Genomic DNA, 23653 nt, shown 5'->3' with positions numbered 1-23653 from the left:
TAATGGCAAATTAATTAAATATATATATATATATATATATATATATTTAATTATATATAATATATATAATAATTATATATACACACACACACACTAAGATTTATCTTGTTTTTATACATTTCAAATGTTTGGTTTCTTTTCAATTTATTCTGAAATTATTTAGTCAGTTTGAGTCATTTATGTATTTCTAAATAAATGAAGAGGGCAAATTGAAACAGACATCAATTTAGGTCACATTTAATCAATTAATTATTGCCCACATTTCTGTGCAACATTATATTTGGTTAATTTCATGGCATATTAATTCAATTATTGAGTTATTTTTTTATTTTGCCATTTTCCATAAATGAAATATGGACAAACAGTGTAAGTGTTCCCTGAGTATACTGGCTGAATGCTAATCATGTGTCAGTACTAAAACATATGTATTTTATGCACAAAGATTATACAGATGTGCATGTATTAACCGGTGATAAATAGATGCTGAAAATAAAGAAGCATAAACCACATTAGACGGTTTTCATCACACAAATGTTTTATTTTGACATCACTGTCAGTATTTTTTAAGTTATGAGGCACCATCGGAAAATATAATAAAACAAGATGAAACATTTTCCAGTAAACACAGTAACCACTTCATTGCAGAATAATGAACTCAAATGCCCTCTTCTTGTTGAACCACTGCAGCCTAAGCGCAACAAGCACTAAACAATTTGAGGAAGTGGAGTTTGTTTTTTTTTATTATTGCAGGCACAAACAAAACAGTATTGCAAAGTTGACTTGCAGGTTACAAAAACCAAAAAAAAGGACTTTTCAAATATTTGAATATTTTTCAGCCACAAGCAAGAAACCATATAGTCTGGGAGTGAAAGGTAAGGTGCAGGTTTGATGTGATATGGGTTAGAAAAACATCTATGATATTACCCATAGAAATGGCTTTTTTTGTTTATTAATATTGTGAATTAGCAACTAAAAATGTACCAATTTTCAGTGAAAAAATCTTGAGAATTGGAATTTAAAATGTTGGGGAAAAGTCGGGAAAATACTTATTTTTTCAGTGGGCGAACATTCTGATATGCAGGATTGTCCAGAGCTCTGAGTCCAGTCTTCCAGCAGCTGCAGGAACATAATGAGGTCTGAGCTGCCGTCCTGCTCTCTCAGCTGCTCTGTCCACACACCTGCTGGTAGTATTCCCTCAGCATCTCCAGCTGTGCCGAGCGCACCAAGATGTGTGGTCGAGCAGATGCCAGCTTCTCACAGGCTTCCTCTGGAGTCCAGCAGTGTAACTGTAGACAGATAATGTCAAAACATGAACATGTTCGAGTAGAAAACAAAAATCTGAAAATGAGCAGAATATGACCCCATTAAATCAACAGGAACCTTCCAGTGTCTCTGTGATTTTAGCCCTCTTATGAATTTGTCCCCCACCACAGTTTGTACTGACCCGTATGAGGTACGCAGCAGCCAGTGTGGCGCTGCGGGAGCGTCCGGCCTTGCAGTGGACGTACACGCTGCTTCCCCGCTCTCGGTGCCGCAGGGCGAACTCCACGCCTCGACACAGGTTCTCCAGGCTGGGGACACCGGTGAGGTCAACCGTGCTCAACCGGAGCTGCTCCACCCCGACAGCTCGCCACTCCTGCAGCCAGCATAAAACACATTGAATCAAACCAGGTATTCATATATCACTGAGATGAGTAAAGCCTGCTACATGTACACTCACCGGCCACTTTATTAGCTAGCAAAGTGTACCTAATAAAGTGGCACCCGGTGCTGTCTTCTGTTTCTTTAGCCCATCTGCTTCAAGGCTGGACGTGTTGTGTGTTCAAACCTTGGCTGTTACGAGTGGCTTTGTGAGTTACTGTTGCCTTTCTATCATCTCAAACCAGTCTGGCCATCCTGCTCTGACCTCTGGCATCATCAAGGCGTTTTGGCCCTGATAACTGCAGTTCACTGGATATTGTCTCTTTCTCGGACCATCCTCTGTAAACCCTACAGACGGTTGTGTGTGAAGATCCCAGTAGATCAGCAGTTTGTGAAATACTCCAGACCAGCCAGTCTGGCAGAAACAACCGCGTTGAAATCAACTCGGAGAGAGAGGAGCCATAAAGGTTTTGTGTAGCAGATGATCTGGGTATTTCAAGATGGCCTCGAACATCTTTACAGCGCATCTCTCCACCACCAATCAGTCCACACATCACTACTGGTTGTGGAAACATCATGTTTAGGATTAAAAAAGGCCAATGTTAACCTTACCAAGACCTTTGTTGTCTTGGTTACAATTTTTAGGTCATGCTTCTAACAAACTTCTTTGTTTACAGCCAGTTGGAAACAAGAAATAACAGCAGCATTTGTTCTTTCTTGCGGTCATGTTTGCAATTCAAATTGTACCTACCATATTAGTGTCTCAGTACAATAACAATACAAGACGTATTTCAAATCTGAATTGTATGGGAGAATTTATTTCCATGAAAGGATCCATTGCAGTACCTTTGGATACTGTAAATGGGCAGGTAGACAACGTCAGTGACAGGGAGAAGAGGGTGGTTTAATTTCCCTTGATTTGCCTTAGAACTGTAATAACAGAGCTTGAGTTTCTTGTTAGTTGTGCACATTGAGACGTACACTCCACAGAGCAGCATGAAGATGGACAGGATCCTGTTGGGGGTCATCTTTCTCTCTGGTAGGTGAATTATTTGATTCTCATGATGTCTAACAGTGATTATTACTCTAGAATACAATAGAGAGAGGGCTTATAAAATCATGACACTTTTTAATGTTGGTTTTCATCGCATACATGCAGAGATTTCTCCAGATTCTTAAACGTTCTTAAACTATTTGGTAATCACTTGTTACCAAGCAACCTGTTTACCTGTGGAGTACATAGACTTTCCCAGTCTTTTGTTGTTCCTTGTCCCGACTTTTTTTTTTTTTAAATGTGTTGCTCGAATCAATCTCATAATATGCATATATTTACAAAAAAAACAATAAAGTAAAACTATATTTGTATTTTCCCTGACAGGGTGGATCTTCCTCTCCACGTGCCTTCCCCGTCAGTACCACTTTGTTAATGAGTTGAAGACTTGGAATGATGCTCGGACCTACTGCAGAGAGAGATACACAGACCTGGCCACCATCGAAAGCACTCAAGAAATGAACCAACTTAACAACAAAGTTTCATCTTCTGGTTACAGATCTGAGCTCTGGATCGGCCTCTACAGTGAAATCAAGTGGAGGTGGTCTGATGACTACAGAGGGAGCGGGACTGACTACAGGAACTGGGAACGTGCTGAAAGTCAACCAGAATTTAATTCAGCTGCTCAGTTTTGTGTGGACATTGGAGAAGGTGGAGGGTGGTGGGATGATGGTTGTGAAATTGAATACCCATTTATCTGTTACCAAGGTGAGGACATAGTGAGGCATATTTTGATCTTGAAATAGCATTAATTTAAATTTCAGGATGTGACAATACTTCCGTCTTTCCTCTTACTGCAGGAACACAGTTGAATCCTGAATTTGTTTTTGTGAATGAGAGAATGAGTTGGTCCAGCGCTCAGAGGTTCTGCAGGAAAAACTTCACAGACCTGGCCACTGTGAGGGACAACACCGAGAACCAGGAGATCCAGAGCTTGGTGCCGAGTGGGGACTGGGCATGGATTGGCCTATTTAGAGAGCCCCTTTATAATTGGTCTGATGGAAGCAACTACTCTTTCAGATTTTGGGGATCCTGGTTAAACCCACTTGGCTCGATGACAGTCGCATGTACTGCATCTTTGCAGACACAAGGAAAATGGAAGTTGAGGTCCTGTGATGTGAGAGTACCGTTTGTCTGCTACGGCCTCCCTCAACCTGGTGAGAGCTCTACTGTCTCTCAGCACAAGAGAGAGAGTGCTGCGTTACACTTAGTTATGAGAAAAGTAAACCACAGCAAACTCATGTTCAATTTCTCTTCTCATTCTGTGTCAAAGCACCAGTAACAAGGCAGATGGTGAAGCTGAAGATAAAGCTGGGGGATCGCTCTGTGGACCCAAATGACCCTGCTGTGAAAGCAGGCATCCTGAAAAAGGCAAGTCTCTGAAATCCCCCAAAACACTTTATATGACTGGTTTTCTGTTGATATTTTGTTGTTTGCAGCCATAACAAGAAAAATGTCACAATAATCAGCTGATTGTCATGAAGGTGTTTGTATGATTTCCTACGAAATGTGACCCGACGAGAACTGTGGACATGACCTCTAAATAACAACAGATAGCTAAAATATGATGCGACAGCAAAAAAATGTCAATGTAATTGATTTAGGCAAAACATTTTGTCTTGCTAGAATCAAAATCTTTTGTTGGGTTCTTTGTATGGGCTGTTGATACAATATAGAAATCATCCATGTCCTCTCTGGGTTTCCTAACATGTCTATTAAAATGGCTACCGTTTGTGTTTCCCAGCTCCAGGACAGAATGCAGAAGGTGGCAGGGAGTGGAGTCACCCTGAAGTGGAGAGAGCAGCCTGATGGGAAAGTCTTCCACAAGGAAGGAGAAAGTTCTCAGAAGAAACAAAGAAAAAAGACAGAGCTCTGAAATCATAATCTAACTTCAGCTTTGCTTTGGCTTATCAGAAACCCAGATTGAATGTATGCTCTTTGCTATAAAATGTAGACCAATAAACAGTTAATTTCCTTATCAGAGCAGTTAACTAGAAGACAGAGCTATCGTCAGGTTCATTAGTTTAACCTTAAGAGACCTGAGGGAGCGCTGATGATTTGGCCGATGTTTCTGTCTTTACGAGGACTCAGTTTTAAAGCTAAGACACTGAAGCATATGAAACGAGATGACCTAAGGCATCTATTGGTTCCAACCATGTCGTAATATATTGTTGGAAAGCGGGCAAAATAAGGCCCCCAAAGTTAGGGTCAATTTTATCAAGGTAAAAACTTGCATGGTTGTTTTTAAATGGGTCCCTTGACCTCTGACCCCAATGAAAGTGGGTTCTATGGGTACTGTTAAAATAACTGATTATTTTCTATATTGGTAAATTATTTGATGCTTGATTTCTGCTCCTCTGTTGTCTGTCTCTGTTGTCTGTCTCTGTGAGTGACGCAGGTCACTATCAAAGGTCAAAACTTGAGTGTAATAAATATCTCTGTGCATTTATATTAAATCAGGCAATATGATTTTGACACAATTATTATGTTTGTGTGTTAATGTTGGTTTAGAAACTTTGTTTACATATATTTCATTGTCTGTTTCATATTTTTTAGACTTTTAGAATCTATGTGAGACAGTAAAAATCCTTTTGACATACTATCTTTGGAAGTCATAACAAGACAGGAGGTTTTTGTTGAATGTTCTGGAGAAGAGGCCAGGGCAGGATGGCCTTGTCCGGGGCAGCAAGCAACCAGGTGGCATTGACGTGCCGTTGTATTAATTTAAACTGGCGAATCAGCGATCAAGAGGGCGGAACTTCCTGGAGGAAATCAACCAGCATGTTTTGTAAACGAATGTTAGTATTTTAATGGGTTCAGGGAGAGGGACGTGGTTCAGACTTCACAAACTGAAACACGTCTGTTTGTATTCAGGGACATGAGTTTTTGAACCCAGAGATTCTCTGTAGAGTGCACATTTTTTGACGTATTGTAATAAAACTATGTTAAACTGAGAACTCGGACGTCTCCAGCTCTTTATTTCCCGATCAACGAACTGCGCAGAAAAATGGTGAGGTTTTTTCTGTTGGTGACAGATTATCAATTTTCAAGGTTTCCTCATGCAATTTTTTTAACAGTACCCACACATCTCCCATTTACAGACATGCCCAGTAGTCTGTGAGCTTCATAAATCTGGTCTGACTGGAAATCTGAGACTCTTGTGGTTTAAATGAGCCTGATTTTCTTCATGTGTGATGATGTTAGTGAGTGAAACTTGAGCTCAGTGTATAAAATGAGCTTTCCTCACTATATTGACAATAAGGGGGTTTGTCAGCAGGCAACACAACACAAGTGGTTGCTATACAATCTAATGCAATTCTTGCAGAAATCTCTAAAACGTCAATGGATTTTGACACCAAATCATGCATGGCCTTTTTCTATAGTGTTCCTCAAGGTCCTGTTGTCTACATCGTGGTGTTTTGGAGGGACTTTTGAACATTTTAATTTAGATAGTAAAAATCTGCAACAAATCCATATAATGAATGGCATCAACCCAAAAAATTGCTGCAACAACAACTAAATTGTTAAAGAGAATAGTATTCATCATATAGTTGTTAGCCCTTTCACTATCTATATTTAAAAACAAGTTAAATAGACTCTAATCAAAACATGTTTATTTATGAGTAGACAAACTTGACACACAGTGCTGAGCTGCATCTCAAATTAATCTTCATGTTCTAGCTTTCAGATGACATACACCACTTCTACTGTTGACCTGCTTTCTCCCCTTAAAGATCCTCTGACCCCCCAAAAAAGACAAAAGTGGGTCTCTGTTGGGTCTCTAAGAGTTAAGCTCTGCCCTGTACATTTATTATACTAATTTTTCCCCATTATCTCTAATCAAGGTGTGTTCACATGTGTGTAAGTTATATCCATGATTTTGCCGTGCTGAATAAAAATTTTGGAGCTCTCATTTCCTCCTCTTCTGTCTGGCCCCTAATGGCACTCCACCTATTTCTCTGGCATAAGATAAAAACCTCCTATTGTGGTCTCTTATTGCCAAAATGTCTCCAAAGCTAAAAAGCGCCACAAATGGGGGAAGAATTTATTTTTATTTTTAAACTTTCACTATTTTTATACTAAAACTAGTTGCTACTATTATTTCTTGATGTGAACAAAATGAGCCCAAATTAATTTATCTGCATAGCAAAGCCTATCAAATATTATTATTATTATTATTTTTATTATTAATAATAATAATTATTATATTATTATTATTATTATTAATAATAATAATAATAATAATTTGAGGAAAAAGAAAATAAGCTGGTGGGGCTTAGCAGTGTTAATGGATTCAAGGCCCAAATTGCTTCAGATTACTTGCTTTGTCCAACCCACCGTCCCAAAACAAAAAAAGAAAAGAAAAAGAAAAGAATCCATACAGGACTTAGTAAATGTTTGGCATTTTTATTTGAAATGATGATTTTTAATTTGCAGTCAGTTAGGTCAACAATAATTAACCTTTTAAAAACTGTGTGCTGCAACATTGCTGGGATTCTTTTGATAATTTTCTATTGCAAACACACACACATACAATGTTCACCTGGCTGAGTGGAATTAAATCAAACTCACCTCAGCAGAGTTGCAGAAATATTTAGTCTCATACTCTTCATTCATGGTGATAACCCCTCGAACATTTTCTGTTTCTATGAGCTGCAACACAAGAAATGGCAACAGTCAACTTTAATACAAACTAATATACAATATTTACACACTTTCAGTAGTGATTGAAAAACGTTCAAGAGTGTACAACTTCCGATGTATTTCCCAACATAGGAATTTAGCTTTGGATTACAATGACATACTTTCTGAGCAGCTCCTGTTTATTTGTTTTTCCCTAACTATGTATGTTATGCATGTTGTAAGCATGTACGTTAGCTGAGTTGCATCTTACTATTTTAGCACTACAATCAAAACAGGATTTACATTGAGGATTAATTTAAAGTAAGTGTAAATGTGAAATGAAATGTAGACTAAAAAATAATTCACACAGACTAAAATCAATCAACAATCAATTACTGTAAAACAAAAAATAAAAATTTATAAACACAAAGTCTGACATCGATTTGAATCAATCATGTGTTTCATGTTAATCTTGACCTGAAAAGTAACTAAACCATCAGAAGTATAAGTGTACATAAAATGGAAATACTCAAGTACACATACCTTAAAATTTTTACTTCAGTACAATACTTGAGTAAATGAACTTACAGTAGCTCCACCACTGTTTTAACTCAAAAACAGTAAGATGCTCAGTTTGAGAATTCAGAGATATAATTTCTCATTATCAATAATTTAGCCACATTAAGAACTGCTCACGCTGGTATTTTGTTAAATATCCTCAGAAGTTTTACAACTTTGAGAAAAAATAAGTATAAATACATTCCAGCACTGCATTTAACTGACACCTACTTGAAGAACTTTTACTTGTAGTGGGGTATTTTCAGTGTGGTATGAGGTTTAACTGTAAAATAAATAAATAAATAAATTTAAAAAAAAATAATATTTTTAAATGTATCATGTTTTTCATGTTCATCTCGACCTGAAAAGTAACTAAAGCTGTCGACTAATTGTAGTGGAGTACAAAGTACTATCATTTTCTCAAAATGTATTGGAGTAGAAGTATAAGGGTACATAAAATGGATAAACTTAAGTACACATACCTCAAAATTTTACTTAACAGTACTTGAGTAAATATACTTTGTTACATTCCACCAATGCATTTAGCTGACGCATACCTGCAGGACTTTTACTTGTAGACACAAAATGACTAAAAACACACACAAAATGAACAAAAAAGACAAAATGAGCAACACAAGACACAAAAAAAGACACAAAATGACCAAAAAAATACACAAAATGACCAAAATTGTCACACTAAACACACAAGACACAAATAAGATAAAGTCACACTAGAACAAAAAAACAGAGTTGGATGACAGGATCACACACAATCACACAATCACATTTATGTTGTTTTTTCTTTGTTTCTTTTTGGTTCAAAATGTTGGTCCAGTAAGTCAGAATAAAACATCAGTTATTACTAGGTCATATATGTGAAAAAATATATACCAACATGGCATTTAAACATTTTTAAGAGGTGTAAACAGGCAGGATGAATATGATTCAGAAATGGACAAAATAGCCCAAAACTCCATAGCGTTAAGTAGAGATGCTGAACACTTGTTCCAACATTGTAAATGAGAAAACAAAGCGACAGACAGACTTCAGAGTGAGTTGTGGAGGCTGGTGTTGTCGGTCGGACCTGTTTGGTGCTGGATCTGAACGGCAGAGCTCCGAGGATCACCGTCTCGTCCACTCGGTCGAACCACCGTCTGGACGAAACCTTCTCCATGACAACATTGTAGGCTAACGTCGGGTAGAAGAGCAGCCTGGCTAACGCTCCGGACATGGCTAAACTGTTAAATAAGTTATATCAAAACTTAACGTGTTATTAATTCCCCGTGTGTTGATTCACACACCGTGTAGTCTGACCTGTCAGCCGTTAGCATGTCTTCTTCTACGCAAAGATGTAAAGTTCCTCCAACGGCAGGATGCTCCGGTAACAATAAGACTTCCGGCGCGATCCCTTCAGAGTAATATCCGTGACCTCTATGTCATCTAAAGGCAGAGAGGTTCACAATAAAAGCAGTAAAAGTATTCAGATCCCTTACATAAGTAAAAGTACTAATACTACACTGTGAAATGACTATACTATACCTGCATTCAAAACTTACTTCAGTAAAAATGCAAGTGTCATCATAAAAATGTATTTAAAGTATAAAAAGTAAAAGTACTAAGTATCTATTCCAAATATATCATTTGATTATAAGTTTTATATGCATTTTCAAGCAGTGTTTTAATTATGTAAAGATATAACAGATTTTAACTACTGTTATGAGGTTTAATTTTTTTTTTTTAATGAATCACTTTAAATTGATAATGTTTTTCATGGTAAATTTTTACCTGAAAAGTAACTCAAGCTTGCAGTTAAATGTAGTGGAGTAAAATGAAAATATTTAGCTTAAAATATAGTGGAGTAGAAGTATAATGTTAAGTTAAAATAGAAATACTCAAGTAAAGCGCAAAATTGTACTTGATTAAATGTACTTATTTACATTCTACAACTGACCAAAAAACAGCAATTGTTTATTTGTGACAGTTAATCAATTTGTCTCAAGTTGTACTTAATTTTTTTTTATAACATTGGCTAGCGTCCAAAAAAGGGGTATTAATAAAGATAAAGAAAGAAATAATATGAGGTGTTAAAAAATATACAATCAAATAAATAAAAAACATAAATGAACTATACAAGTCCCACTTTATCTTTGATTGGTAATGCAGAAAAAAATATATTAAAAACATAATTTTACCCTTTACTTTAGCACCACTTCTATCTTGGAACATATTGTATATTACTTTTTTTTTCATAGGAAACTGGCAACATATTGTTAAAAGGTAAAGAAATTCTACAAGCAGAACAATATGCTGTTACTGTTATGTAATGAGTGCATTGTGGAATGAAGGTGAACACAGGCTGGTCTAAAAGCAGCCAGAAGTCCAGTTCATGTCACAACAGAGTCGGAGCCCACTGAGATAATAACACGAGATAACATCAGTTGATGTTTCATCAACTCTGATTGAATTACACAGGCAAACAAGGTTAAAGGGACAGTTCACCCCAAATCAAAATACATATTTCCCTTCTATGTGAAGTGCTATTTATCTGTCAACCCTGTTTTGGTTTGATGAACTATATGGCACTTCGCTTGTGTTGCTTAATGTGCAGTAAAATTACATCAACTCAAGAGCAATAATGAGCCAGTTACTCGAGATAATCCACAGATTGTTGTGATCAGTGTCATGCAGGAATGATTTTTTCTGAGGAATCTGCTGATACAAAAGTTAAACATCTGTCTACTGCACAATTTGTTGTCTTATCTCTTTTGTTTTATTGAATATATTCTCCTGGTCACAGAGGAGACACAAATGCTTTACGCTAATAAGAAGTATGGTTCCTGATCCGATTTTTTTTTTCAAAGAGAAAACCAGACAAAACACCAGGGTTGATTGTGAAAACTTTCTACACTGTTGGGTTCACACCTGTCAAACCTATGATGTGTTTTGAGGCTGAAACGGTCTGATATAATTGAAGGTCACAGCAGTTTGTGCAAATCTTTATTCCACTGTATTTCTTAGTTATTGTAAATAATAGGCAGTAAGCGTTTGATTCCGTCCCACAGCCCTTTGCTGCAAGATGTCATTGCTTCATTTTATCCCGGGTTCATCAGTCTTTTAAGAGACTTTCAGGCCACCTAAATCAACTATTTAAGACTCTAGAAGCCTTTATCAGCACAGATTGATTGCAAAAAAAGGAGTTAATTTATACCCACAGCAATAAATGTATATTCACACACATCATTTCATCATTACTTTGTATGTTTTGATAATGAGCATTAAAAGAATAATTGAGTGACTGCATAGACAAAAACAGATTATGTTGAAAATAAGGAATATATTATAATTCAAGCATGTTTCTTACCTAGATGAAACATTTTCCAAACTTCCAAGACTTTGTACAAACGTGTTAAATGTGCATTTTTTTCATAATTGAGGCCCACAACGTGTCTTATGAAGTCACAATGACCTTTGACCACCAAAATCTAATCAGCCCTGAGTTGAAGTGGACTTTTGTCCCAACTTTGAAGAAATTCCCCTCAGCTGTTCCTGATGCAGCACACTTACAAGAGTGGGACGGACGTATGGACAATGTAAAAACACATTACCTCAGGCACAAAAAACAAATTGCAATCTTAAAAACTATGAGTCTGTACTTAAGTAAAAAAATGCATTTAATATATTTTGACAAGCTTTTCTAAATCAGCCATGATAGTGTACTGAATCCATGCGATTTCACTCCATTTTTATTGCTGTGCAGCACCAAAACATGACAGACTAACAGCCCGTTTAAACAACTACCATCTGTGTCAAACAGGTGTTTCTATGAAGCAAACAGCAGATACAGAAATATATACACAAATACATATCATACATGTATATAAACAGGTTCGGAGGGAACAGTGTGAGTGTGTGTACAATTACACAATGCGCTGCAATATATTTTCTAAAATAAAAGTGCAAAGTATTCATAATACATTTGGCCTGTAACCCCAGATTGCATATCAAAAATCTAAAATTACTTTCATTTCTCTTTTTAAAAAAAATGCAGACAACATAAAATACATTTTAACTGTCAGAATTTAGAGAGCCAAAGTAGTGTTAGTTTAACTTATGATACAAACGTATAATTTTCCTCTTACAAACAGTGACAGACCGCTGAAGACGACACGCTCAGCAACCAACAGAGTCCTGCTTCATCACTTAACACTATACATTATTACCTTCATATACATATAAAAGCAGGTAGCAGTGATCCTTTCTGGAGCAGATCAGAACTTCATTGGAAGGAGTCAGAGGTCAGAGGTTGGCGGTGGTGGAGTTCAGGATGCCGTGCTGGATCTTGGTGTTAGAGGTCTTGGACAGGTCTCGCTGCGGAGACAGAGATGCAGACGTTAAGTCCTCACACGTAAAGTGATGTATAAGGAAGAGACGACACTTGCAATCATGAAAAAAAATTATGAAACCACCCATGTTTTCTTCAATTTCTTGTTCATTTTAATAACCGGTACAACTAAAGGTACATTTGTTTGGACAAATATAAAGATAAGAAAGATAGCTCATAAGAGTTTAATTTAAGAGCTGATATCTAGACATTTTCCATGGTTTTCTTGAAAATAACCAAAATCATTATCAAGAAAACAATGGAAAATTTCTAGATATCAGCTCTTAAATTAAACTCTTATCAGCTATTTTTCTTGTTATCATTATATTTGTCCAAACAAATGTACCTTTAGTTGTACCAGGAATTATAATGAACAAGAAATTGAAGAAAACAAGGGTGGTCTAATATTTTTTTCCATGACCGTAGAAGCCAACAGACAGGAGCTTAACATTTTTTTTTATCATTATGAAATGACACACTATGAAGGCTGTAAGTGTGAATTAAAGAGGAAAAACAGACAAACAAGTTTTAAACAATGACATGAGCTTCTCACTGCAGAAATTCATTCTTGTTTAAACACTATAAAGCATCACCAAGTTATCTGCACCAAACATTTTTCTGCAGTGTTTTTAGTCTATATTGGTGTAGCCATTCATTCTGAAACACCATCTGCTTTTACTCAACAATTCCTATATTTATCAGGATGCTATTTGACAAACTTCCTCAAAATGTATTTAAAACTTCTGTGTAATTGAGTGTAGTCTGAGAGCAGTAACAGTAACAAAATGCACTTTTCTTTCTTCTTTCTGTCATACACTGCATTTTTACACCGAAACCTGAATCCTTCTGTTGTGAGTTTCCATATACAGTCATGGAAAAATTTATTAGACCATTATTTTCTTAAATGTCTTGTTCAGTTTAATGCCTGGTACAACTAAAGGTACATTTGTTTGGACAAATACAATGATAACAACAAAAATAGCTGATGAGAGTTTAATTTAAGAGCTGATATCTAACTATTTCCCATGATTTTCTTGCTAATAACCAAAATCATTATCAAGAAAACCATGGAGAATGGCAAGATATTTTGTTATCATTACATTTATCCAAACATATGTAGCTTTAGTTGTCCCAGGCATTAAAATGAAAAAGAAAACAAAGAGAAAACAAGGGTGGTCTAATCATTTTTTTACTATGACTGTATGAATCACAACATGCAAAACTCCCTTTTGGACTATACATTGATTCTAGTCTACAGCGTTTATTATAACAGCTGTGTGATACCTTTCTTAAATGAGTAAATCCAGAAATTTGATGCTTTAAAATAATGGTTAAACTGCCTCGTACTTCAAGAAACAAAATAACAATGCTTTGTTCTGCTCTAATGCAGGTGATGCCCGAATGAGACCAGTCCATCTGTGCAGCAAAGTTGAACCTGTCTTAACTTTTGCTGCAATGTAGAATAACTTAATCTGTCAAGGCAAGTGCACATTGTGATTACTTTGCAAGTTCAGGACTGTCACCATGAATAGTTTCCACAGTTGTAAGTTGCATCTCAGTGTTTTGGCATCTAGAAAATCCCTCAGATTCATAGCTCTATAACTATAGATTATAGCTCTATAACTAACTGGACTTTCTGGATCATGTGACCTGAAGGGACCACAGCCTGCCATGTCTGTGTTTTGTTTTTGAACAGCATTGATTTCAATCTGAGAGCCTGAACGTCTACTGTGGATGTGTGTGTTAGTGCTAAAAGCTTTGCATATTAAGTTGCTCTTTGATTAGAGGCATGCTGCACAATCACTGCACAAAAGGGATTAGTTAGAGTTACAGCAGGCTTTAGGATCCAAACACACCTTGCCTGAACAGATTCAGTGTTGACCAAGTCCCTCTAAAATACAAATTACATCATTAGCATTTGTTCATTGTCTACAATACGCTTAAATGTGTAATTGCACAGAATTGAGGAAAGAGAAGCAGAGGAACAAAGGATTAGAGAGAAAAGTGTAAATTACCACAAACTCTGAATACGTGCTGGCAACAGAGGCTATGCTGAAGTTACGCTGTGGACTAGCGGGGGTCAGCAACGCACCGCTCACAGGGCTCCCCCTCAGCTGGGCCTCGTTCTCCTTGTTGCAGCCCAGCACCCGAGGGTTGGGCGGCTTACCTCCAGCTGGCCTTCCTGCTGTTGGAGTCTGGAGGAGAGAATCACATTGGACAAGAGTGAGAACTGAGTTAGGTAAGAAAGCTTTTACCGTATTTCCTCAAATAGTAGCCGGGGCTTCTATTAATAAAAAATCAGTTTGGGACCCGGCTAATAATAGGGGCAGGCTATAATTTGAAGGAGGCTTTTATTTAAAAAAAAAAAAAAAAAAAAAATCAGAGCAGCTCTGACCGGCACTTTTTAGAGTGTTTTACACAGCGCATTGTAGCCAGTTACCCGGATGTGGGCCATATTGGAAGTACTCGGATGTAAACAAACAATATGAGAGAGAATGACTAGGACAGCAGGAGAAACAACCATATTTACCTACAATACTAACTCGTGTGGCGAAACTTCAAAATACAGGTGTTGTGTCGAAATCTGTTACCCCGGTAAATGATGTTTCCTGAATGGTGTTCTCCGTAGCATCACCTCCGCGGTTGGAGTTAGGATTTAAGTTTAAGGTTAGGCCTTGTAGAGAGAACTGTTTGGGGTTAAGGTAAACTTGGGCTCAAGTTAAGCAACTTAAAGGAGGACTGGTTGGGGTCAGGGATATGGATGGGTGCAGATTAAGGGGTGGAACAGACTTTGACATAACACCGGTAAGACACCCTTATAAAAGAGGCCGGCTTTTATTTACTAAAAATTGTTTTTACACCCGGTTACTAAATGAGGCCGGTCATTAATAGGGGCCCGGCTTTAAATTGAGGAAATACTGTAATTATGCCGCCCCTTTGTCCTGGAATAATTTGCAAAAGGACTTGAAACTGTCTGAGCTGATCACTATCGGGGAATTCAAATAGATTATAGAGGACAAAGAAATTGCCTCCCTTGGTCAGTGTGACTGCTCCATACAAGTTGGCTACCGATGCTCACTCAGTGTTGTTGTGATGGCTGGATTTGAATTTAATGTTTGTGACAACTGATTTATGTTGTAACTTGTCTCTTTTATGCTGCATTCTAGGTCAGGTCTCTCTTGGAAAAGAGATTTTTAATCTCAATGAGTCTTTCACTTGGTTAAATATAGGCTATATTCATTCATTATTCTTAACTGCTTATCTGCACTCGGGTTGCTGGAGCCGATCCCAGCTGACATTGGGTGAGAGGGGGAGTACACCCTGGACAGGTCACAGGGCTGACACATAGAGACAGACAAACACGCTCTCACTCACACCTGTGGGAAATTGAGAGTCACTAATTAAACCTAAGTGCATGTTTTTGGACTGTGGGAGGAAGCCGGAGTACCTGGAGAGAATCATATATATAGTCATGGATAAAATTATTAGACCACCCTTGTTTTCTTCACTTTATTGTTCATTTTAATGCCTGGTACAACTAAAGGTACATTTGTGTTGGGAATGGCAGGAGCAGGTTTGATATTGTTTGGACAAATGATGATAACAAAAATAGCTCATAACAGTTTAATTTAAGAGCCGATATCTAGACATTTCCATTGGTTTTCTTGCTAATAACCAAAATTATTATCAAGAAAACCATAGAAAAAGTCTAGATATTTTGTTATCATTACATTTGTCCAAACAAATGTACCTTTAGTTGTACCAGCCATTAAAATGAACAAGAAAGCAAAAGGAAAACAAGGGTGGTCTAATCATTTTTCCCATGACTGTATGAATCACACCATGCAAAACTCCCTTTTGGATTTGATAATGATTTTGGTTATTATCAAGAAAACAATGAAAAATGTCTAGATATCAACTCTTATTTTTTTTCTCTTTTGTTGTTATCATTATAGTTGTCCAAACAAATGTACCTCTAGTTGTACCAGGCATCAAAATGAAGAAATTTTAAAAAAAGGTGGTCTTATAATTTTTCCATGACTGTGTGTGTATGTGTGTATCTATATAGATAGGTGTGACCAACTCTTTAAAAACACAGCAATTGTTTTTTAGAGTCAAATAGTATCATAATTAAATATTATAATACACAATATAATCCCATTTCATTCACATGGGTGGCAAATGTTTTCCATAAATTGGGAACTAAACATGCTGGTTTTGTCTTAACTTTTTCCTCGGCTTACATGTGTGTATTTTTCTACTTCTTCCACCTTGACAATGAAACCGACCTTATTTGCAGAGAGAGGTGGGCGGGGCACGGGTGAGCGACAGACGGTTCCACCAAAGACCGAGCGGCTGCTGTTGGAGGTGGCGCTAGAGATGCTGGAAGTCGCGTTAAACTGAAGAGAGATTGAGACAAAGACACTAAATTTTAGAGTTCCAATACCTTCTTCAACATCAAATTCAAGTACTTTGTTAAGGACTTTCCAGGTCTAATTCCCTCAAATTCAAGAACCCAACACAGCATAGTTATGGGCATAGCCTTGAATCTCTATTCTCCCACAAAATATAAAAATTCCATCACCCTTCTTAGTTGATTAGTCGACTAATTGATTCTTTAGGTCTTAGTCGACCAAGATTTCCTTCATCAAGTTTTTTTTTGTACTTATTTAATGCTGAATGACTTATTTCCAATAATTCCCTTAATAAAAACTATTCAAAAGTGAGCTGGGTTTAGCACCTTTCGTGATTTATTTGGAGTGGTAGTTCCAAGGAATCTGCGTTTGGTTGGAGTTCGTACTGCTGTTCCGTACAGCATGTCCGCCTCAGTCTGTTTGCTCTTCTTCAGATGCTGTTAAGAGTTTGTAAAGAGAAAAGTGTTAAACATTTCCCTGCAAACATACAGATGATTAACCTATAAAAACAACCCGGCAGCTTGTTTACCCTCTCTTGTTTCTCCTTCTCTTTCTCTATCCGGTGCAGCTCCCACTGCTCCTCCACGTACTGCAGAAACTTCTGGCCGTTCACTAGAAACTCACGGTTCTGTTCACTTTCCCACGCATCGATCTGGGCTTTTAGTTTCTTCTCAAGCTTTAAAGAAAAGAAAATAAAATAAAACGCAGACACACTATTATGAGTGTTGAGTTAGTAGCCTCTCATATCAATGCCTGCCTTAACTCAAGTCAGCATAGAGGACCACAGAGGACGCTGAACAACTCATACAGTTCCTTTCATTTTATTGAACCAGGATGGCAAGTTATAGATATAGTTATAGGTACAGTATAGTATAGTTTGATAACATTGAAGAATAAAGAGAAACATGAGAACTAAACCAATGCAGTCAATAACTAAAATCTCTCCAGTCAATAATCAAAACTTAGTAATTAACGTTAATTCTGCAGATTAAAGACAAATCATACTATAACCAACCCAAATCATACTATAACCACCTATAACCAATTGTACAACTTTCAATTAATTTTAGCAATTTCATGAAATCTCAATTATGTCAAAGTTAAACTGGGCTAACTTATATTTTTAAATATATTCATTGCACTTACAATGTTTAAATTATAATTTAATTAATTATTATTAATTTAATACCATTTACTCTTTTAAACAGGTTTATACATTTTATGATTCATTTATTTCATTTTATGTGTTTTAACCATCTATGAAATTACTTTTAATCCAATTTTTAAACTAAAAATCTGATTTAAATCAAACTTCAACAATAAATCATTTCTACCAATCACTCTAAATATAATCAAAATATTTCCACTGAACAAACTTCATTTTACAGTATCTTGTCAAATGAAAACTGTCATTTTAAATGTATCATCAAATGTAACTGAGACAAACAATGTCCCTAATGCAATTTCCCAACCTAATCCACAACTCAAACTACCTTATGAATATGGTCACTATTTATACCCCACAAACTCAAAATTACCTGCAGCATAAGGCATGAATTCATTTCTACAAATGTTACAAAAATAATCACATCTCTCTCTCTCTCTACAAAGCAAACCCATAAAAAGAAAGCAAATAAACAGACCATCCATTCGTTACTTCACAGTGAGTTGCTGTCAAATGCTTAAGAATTGCAACAAAATATGTTTAGTTTAAAAAAAATAACGAGCAGCCTTCATGTCTTACCTTGGGAAGGCTTTTATGCAGCTCAGATCTCTGTTTCTCCTCTTTGAGAAGATTCCCTCCTCTGTTGGTGAATCTTGTCGGATCGTTGGCTTTTTTCTGAGAGAGAAAGATGACAGTTAACAGTTTACAACCTCAATAAAACAATTCTTTAACATGCTGCATTATCAATAACAAAAACTTATGAAATAATTCCAACTAAAATTTTAAACATTTGACTGATTATTCCTGTAATGAAGTAAAAAGCTGATGAAGTCTGTTTCCTCAGCTGAACCATAGGCTGCTTGTAAAATGCAATCAAATCCACACAGTGAGAAAAACTGGTGTTTTTAGTGTTCCTATTTTCTTTCCTATTTGTATTTCCAATTTTGTACATCTATTAAAAATACTGATAAAAACACTGATTTGCAAAATAGCAGCAATTTAGAGTAATGCTGCAATGCTTAATTTAGTTCAGTTTTACCTTCAATTTCTAGTTTATTTCATTTGCAACTTCAAAGATTTTTTTTCCATTGAGAAATCACAGAAGGCCATCTGTAAAACCTACAGTCATGAAAAAATATTAGACCATTGTTTTCTTCAATTTCTTATTAATTGTAATGCCTGGTAAAACTAAAGGTACATTTGTTTGAACAAATATGATAACAACAAATAGCTCATAAGAGTTTAATTTAAGAGCTGATATCTAGACTTTTTCAATGGTTTTCTTTATAATAACCAAAACCAAGAAATTGAAGAAAACAAGAGTGGTCTAATAATTTTTTCCATGACTGTAATTGGTTCTGCTTTAGTCCCACTATTCTAACTCTCCTTCAGATGGATTGAAAGTTCTGTTTTGACCATTTATTATTTTCATGACATTATTTGTTCACAGTAAGTCCATCAGGTTCCTCTCCCAGTCAGAGCGTACTCACCTCCAGCTCCAGATAGAGCCTCCAGCTTTCTTCCCACTGGTGAACGCCGTCGAAAAGCTCTTTGTGATCCTCATAATGCTGCTTCAAGCGTTGGATCTCAGCGTCATGCAGACTCAACAGCTCTTCAGTGAAGTCCTCTAAACATAGACAATTAAAGTCTTAGCACTTTTCTAAACGCCAGCATTGTTCCAAATTGAGACAACTAAGATGTAAAAACAAGAGAACTCACCGCTGAAATATGGAGTGAAATCCTGCCGCTGGTCAATGCTGAAGAAGCACTTCTCCCAAAACACAGCGACCTCAGAGCGGATGGCGTCGGTGACATTACGGATGTTTAGCAGTTTGAGCTCCTCCAGACGCTGAACTTCTGATTGGAGCTGTAGGGAAAGGGGAACAAAGTGTAAACTAAAAGAAGCAGCCACAGTACTGACAACAACTGAAATAAATAATCTAGTAAAGTGGATGAATTAAATAAAAGTCACATTCAAAGTTTCTCACCGCTTCCAGGTTCCTCTTCCTGGATGAGACCATGTGCTCGTTGAAGGCCTCTCTCTCCTCCTGGGGCACCTGCAGTCTGTCCCACAGCCGCTGGATCTTCTCTCTGTGAGCCTCACACGTCACCTCGTTCTCCGCCTTACGCTCCTCCAGCTGCAGCATCAACACAACACCAAGGAAAACTTACTAACACGGCTGCTTCATCTGTTACCACAGTTTATTAAGGTTTCAGTTAATGAAACCTTAATAAACAGGGTTTGTACACTTTAGCCGTGGTCAAAATTCAAGCATTTTTCAAGGACTTTCAATGTGAAAATTGACATTGAAAGTCCTTGAAAAAGAGCTTTTCCAGTATCTTACACCTGTTGTAAATTGCATGTTTTAGATGAGTACTTACATACTAAAAGGGGGAGATTTCACTTACCGGTAATCATACCAACAGTGATGGTATTACACTTTTAGTAGGAACGCTCTTCATTTCAGATAGGCTACTCGTTATTTTTAACATTGAACATGTGATTATCTATAGTCTATAGAGGGATATAGTCAGATAAGATTGCAAGAGAAATACAGTAAGAATTTCAAGCATTTACAAGCACTTTATCCAAAATCCAAGCACTTTTTAAACGTTAAAAATACAACATTTAAATTCAAGCATTTTCAAGGATTTCAAGCACACGTACCCTGAATAAAGTACTGTACTCACTTATTATATATATTATATTATATATACTTTACTGGACCATATCAAAACATCAAACAGGGCCTTATTATTGTATGTTGAAAAAAATACTGTTTTATCCCTAAAGGGCTCAAAGTTCACAAAACATTATGATATATAAAAAGCATCTTACATGACAAACGAGCAGTTTGAGTGCTGTGATATTGTCTCTTGAAAGACAAAAAGAGTCCTCGTCCTCACAGACGACGTCCTTCTCGAAGCTGGTCTCAGGGATGTGGTCCAGCTCCTCCATGTACAGGATGATCTGCTTTTTAAGGTCCATGAACTCAGCATACCGCTTCGCCTGAAAACATGAGAGCAGAGCCGATTTTCGTCAAGATTAAGTTGTTGTTGTGACCAAAGTTTACGTGTTGAGACCTTGTAATGCTTTGTTGTAACCAGCTATTTGTTGTTACATGCCAGATATGTACAGGTGCATCTCAACACATTAGAATATGATGGAAAGGTCCATTTCCAGTAGTTCAAGTCAAATAGCCCCAACCAAGTATTGAGTACATATAAAGGCCAACATTTCCATATTAAACATACTTTTTAAAATTGGTCTTTTGTAATATTCAAAAAAATTTGAGACACTGAATTTTAGGTCTTCATTAAATGTAAGCCATGATCATTATAATTAGAATAAATTAAATAAATTAAGACATAAAATGTTTCATTCTGTGTGTAATGGATTTATATAATGTGTTATTTCCACTTTTTGAATTGAATTACTGACATAAACTTTTCTATGATATTCTAATTTATTTAGATGCACCTGTATGAGTATGTGTGTGAATCAGCCTTCTCTCCATTTTCAACCATGTGTTTTAATCATATGCAACTGCTTTCCAAAAGGGTTCCTCCATACACAAAGGAAGAGTTTAAAAAGAGGCTTTCTGACAGATTACACAAGATTACTGTGTCAAAAAAACATTTAGCAGATAGTCTCAGGCATAGTTTTAACAAGGTGAGCTGATACCTTCTCTATGTTCTGGTTAGCGATGTGCTGGCTGAAGCTCTCCAGCTGTTCTGGTGTGGGGACAGAGTCTGCAGAGATGCCATACGGCATGGAGCACAGGATATCACAAAGGTCCTGGTCCTGCTCCAGCAGAGCCTTTAGCTGCTGCATCCGCCGCGTCTTCTCCTTTATCAGAGCCTCCACCTGCGTGCGGATGTTCTTCTCCTGCTGCAGCATGCTGACACCACCCTCCTCCTGAACACACACACACACACACACACACACACAAACACAAGATGATCCTTGAGCCATTCAAGCTTTTATTAGCTACCAACTAATAACTGCAATGACTGAGAGATATTTTATATTAACTGAAGTTATAAATGTAATTAGAACAAAATGAAACATAGCTAGTAGCAAGTTAAAATGGTAATTAACAGAAGAGTGTTCAATCTACTGGTGCTGTTAACAAAACATGTTGTGTCTTTAGCAGATGTTACAGTTGTTGTTACCTCAAACACAGGCAGCTGTAGATCCAGGCAGAGTTTCTCCATCTCTGTCCTGCATTTTTGAATGCTGCTTATGAGCCTCTGTCTCAGAGATTCCTCTTCTTTGATCATCATATCTAGTAAACTCTGGTGGATAAAGACAAAAATGTGTGAAATTGCAAATTCCTGCTGAAACTACAACTCTTTCATCCTAAAACGGATATTGAACATATTTTATTGTACTTTTTTCTGTTTTAAGTTTATGTTTCTTGACTTTGCAGAACTATTTTTTGTTTCTCTCACCAATTCTTTCATATGTGAAAACCTACTTGGTAATAAACCTGATTGTGTTTGCAAGCCAAAATAAAAAATCTCTACCGAGTTGACTACCAGTGTTGTGCAGTTTCACTCACTTAAAAGCCCCCACCCTGCTCTGTCGAAACCTGTTTTTGGGACAGGTGATTCCCCTCAGGTACAAATGTATACATTTACTGAACCGAACTAAGAAAGTAGTGGGCTAGGTTGACAGTGATCACAGGTATCACTACAAGTTTCCAGACATGTGATGTCCCATGTGGATCTTTGTGTCTCACCTTAATGTGGTTCTTGACTACATTAGTCCTCTGCAGTCTCTGGTCCTCGGGGATACCGATCTCTTCCCAGATGTCCTTCAGGTGACACAGTGCTTTATTTAGGCACGAAACAGACTCTGCTGCGAGCACCTCGCTACAAGGACGAACAGACTTAGTTATGGTACGATCAGTGACATTTAAATCAAAGAAAACACAAATTAAACTCGTGTGATCGAGCTAACAGACGTTAGTTCGTTAGGCGTCAGTGTTAGCTAGCTTAATCTGATCAACAGTTGACTCCTATTTAAGTTAATATCTAAAGTTAAATTGTGTTTAACTAAAGTATTCCACAGCAAACATAATTTTACACCTCACCTCTTCCTCATGGTTGTATTCCACTCTGTTTTAATGATCGGTGAACAGTTAAAACCACTATTCCGGAGCGGAGCGGAGCCTCTCTGATGCTCTCACTGCGGGCCGTTTGGACACACTTTCAAAATACGCGTACCGCGGCTTTCTGCTCTCTGATTGGCTCGCTCTGTGAGAGCGCTTGTTGTGTTAAACCAATGCCGGCCGTTAGTGGCTGCTGGTTTGGATCATGGAAGTGATCCGCCCACCACAGGAGACCTCATGATTAAAAACAAACAAACTAGTTTCATAGAGGGTGTGGTGAAGTTTAGCAGCAGTTTGACACTTCATGCAACAATGGAGCTGCTGTTAATATTTGACTGAAGAATTCACTTCATGCCAGACTAGGAAGAAGTATTCAGAATGCATTTATAAATACCACACTGTAATTAATACTCAACTATGAGTAAAACTATCCATTTCAACTTTATTGAAGAAAAAGTATGTAAATACCAAGAGCAAATGTACCCAATATATTTAAAAAAGGACTTAATGTGCAGTAAAATGTTCCATGTCAGGGTTTTATTATGATGTGTGATGTTTTTGATTAATATGCATGTGGTATTTTACTGCTGTAGATGTTGAAGGTTTTGTTTATTTTCATTTTTTATATATTGTATATTGGGTAGTTTTTTCTACAGCAATGCATCATATTCTATAAGATAATCATGTTTGTGGTGTGGCTGT

General features: G+C 36.9%; 2 protein-coding genes across 3 annotated transcripts; both read right to left on the bottom strand.

Moving 5' to 3' along the window:
* Positions 1-517: 517 nt before the first annotated feature.
* ptpmt1 (protein tyrosine phosphatase mitochondrial 1) lies at positions 518-9300 on the bottom strand. Its single transcript, XM_059359333.1, has 4 exons — positions 8958-9300; positions 7265-7345; positions 1445-1636; positions 518-1286 (listed from the first exon to the last, which is right to left on the bottom strand). Exons 1-4 carry the CDS (start codon positions 9102-9104, stop codon positions 1158-1160), a joined length of 549 nt encoding a protein of 182 aa, XP_059215316.1. The 5' UTR covers positions 9105-9300; the 3' UTR covers positions 518-1157.
* Positions 9301-11598: 2298 nt separating this feature from the next.
* Positions 11599-23042, bottom strand: prc1b (protein regulator of cytokinesis 1b). 2 transcript variants are annotated; one of them, XM_059352971.1, is made up of 15 exons: positions 22934-23042; positions 22580-22712; positions 22011-22133; positions 21520-21753; positions 20674-20844; positions 19823-19972; positions 19554-19701; positions 19325-19461; positions 18414-18509; positions 17199-17345; positions 16996-17106; positions 16544-16654; positions 14270-14449; positions 14111-14145; positions 11599-12241 (listed from the first exon to the last, which is right to left on the bottom strand). In XM_059352971.1, exons 1-15 carry the CDS (start codon positions 22942-22944, stop codon positions 12193-12195), a joined length of 1836 nt encoding a protein of 611 aa, XP_059208954.1. In that variant the 5' UTR covers positions 22945-23042; the 3' UTR covers positions 11599-12192. The 2 variants fall into 2 exon arrangements, with proteins under 2 accessions (XP_059208954.1, XP_059208945.1); XM_059352962.1 differs by lacking the exon at positions 14111-14145.
* Between the last annotated feature and the right edge of the window lie 611 nt (positions 23043-23653).

The sequence above is a fragment of the Centropristis striata genome, chromosome 2 (genome assembly GCF_030273125.1).
Source record: "Centropristis striata isolate RG_2023a ecotype Rhode Island chromosome 2, C.striata_1.0, whole genome shotgun sequence".
Classification (NCBI taxonomy): domain Eukaryota; kingdom Metazoa; phylum Chordata; class Actinopteri; order Perciformes; family Serranidae; genus Centropristis; species Centropristis striata.
This window is presented reverse-complemented; position numbering and strand designations above follow the sequence as displayed.

Coding starts and splice junctions, on each gene's coding strand:
- ptpmt1 (XM_059359333.1), bottom strand. CDS start 9,104: ATGTCCGGAGCGTTAGCCAGGCTGCTCTTCTACCCGACGTTAGCCTAC. Junction 7,346..8,957: donor TCAGATCCAGCACCAAACAG/GTCCGACCGACA, acceptor CTTGTGTTGCAG/CTCATAGAAACAGAAAATGT. Junction 1,637..7,264: donor ATTTCTGCAACTCTGCTGAG/GTGAGTTTGATT, acceptor TGCTGGCTGCAG/GAGTGGCGAGCTGTCGGGGT.
- prc1b (XM_059352971.1), bottom strand. Junction 22,134..22,579: donor TAGTCAAGAACCACATTAAG/GTGAGACACAAA, acceptor TTTATCCACCAG/AGTTTACTAGATATGATGAT. Junction 21,754..22,010: donor TACAGCTGCCTGTGTTTGAG/GTAACAACAACT, acceptor GTGTGTGTTCAG/GAGGAGGGTGGTGTCAGCAT.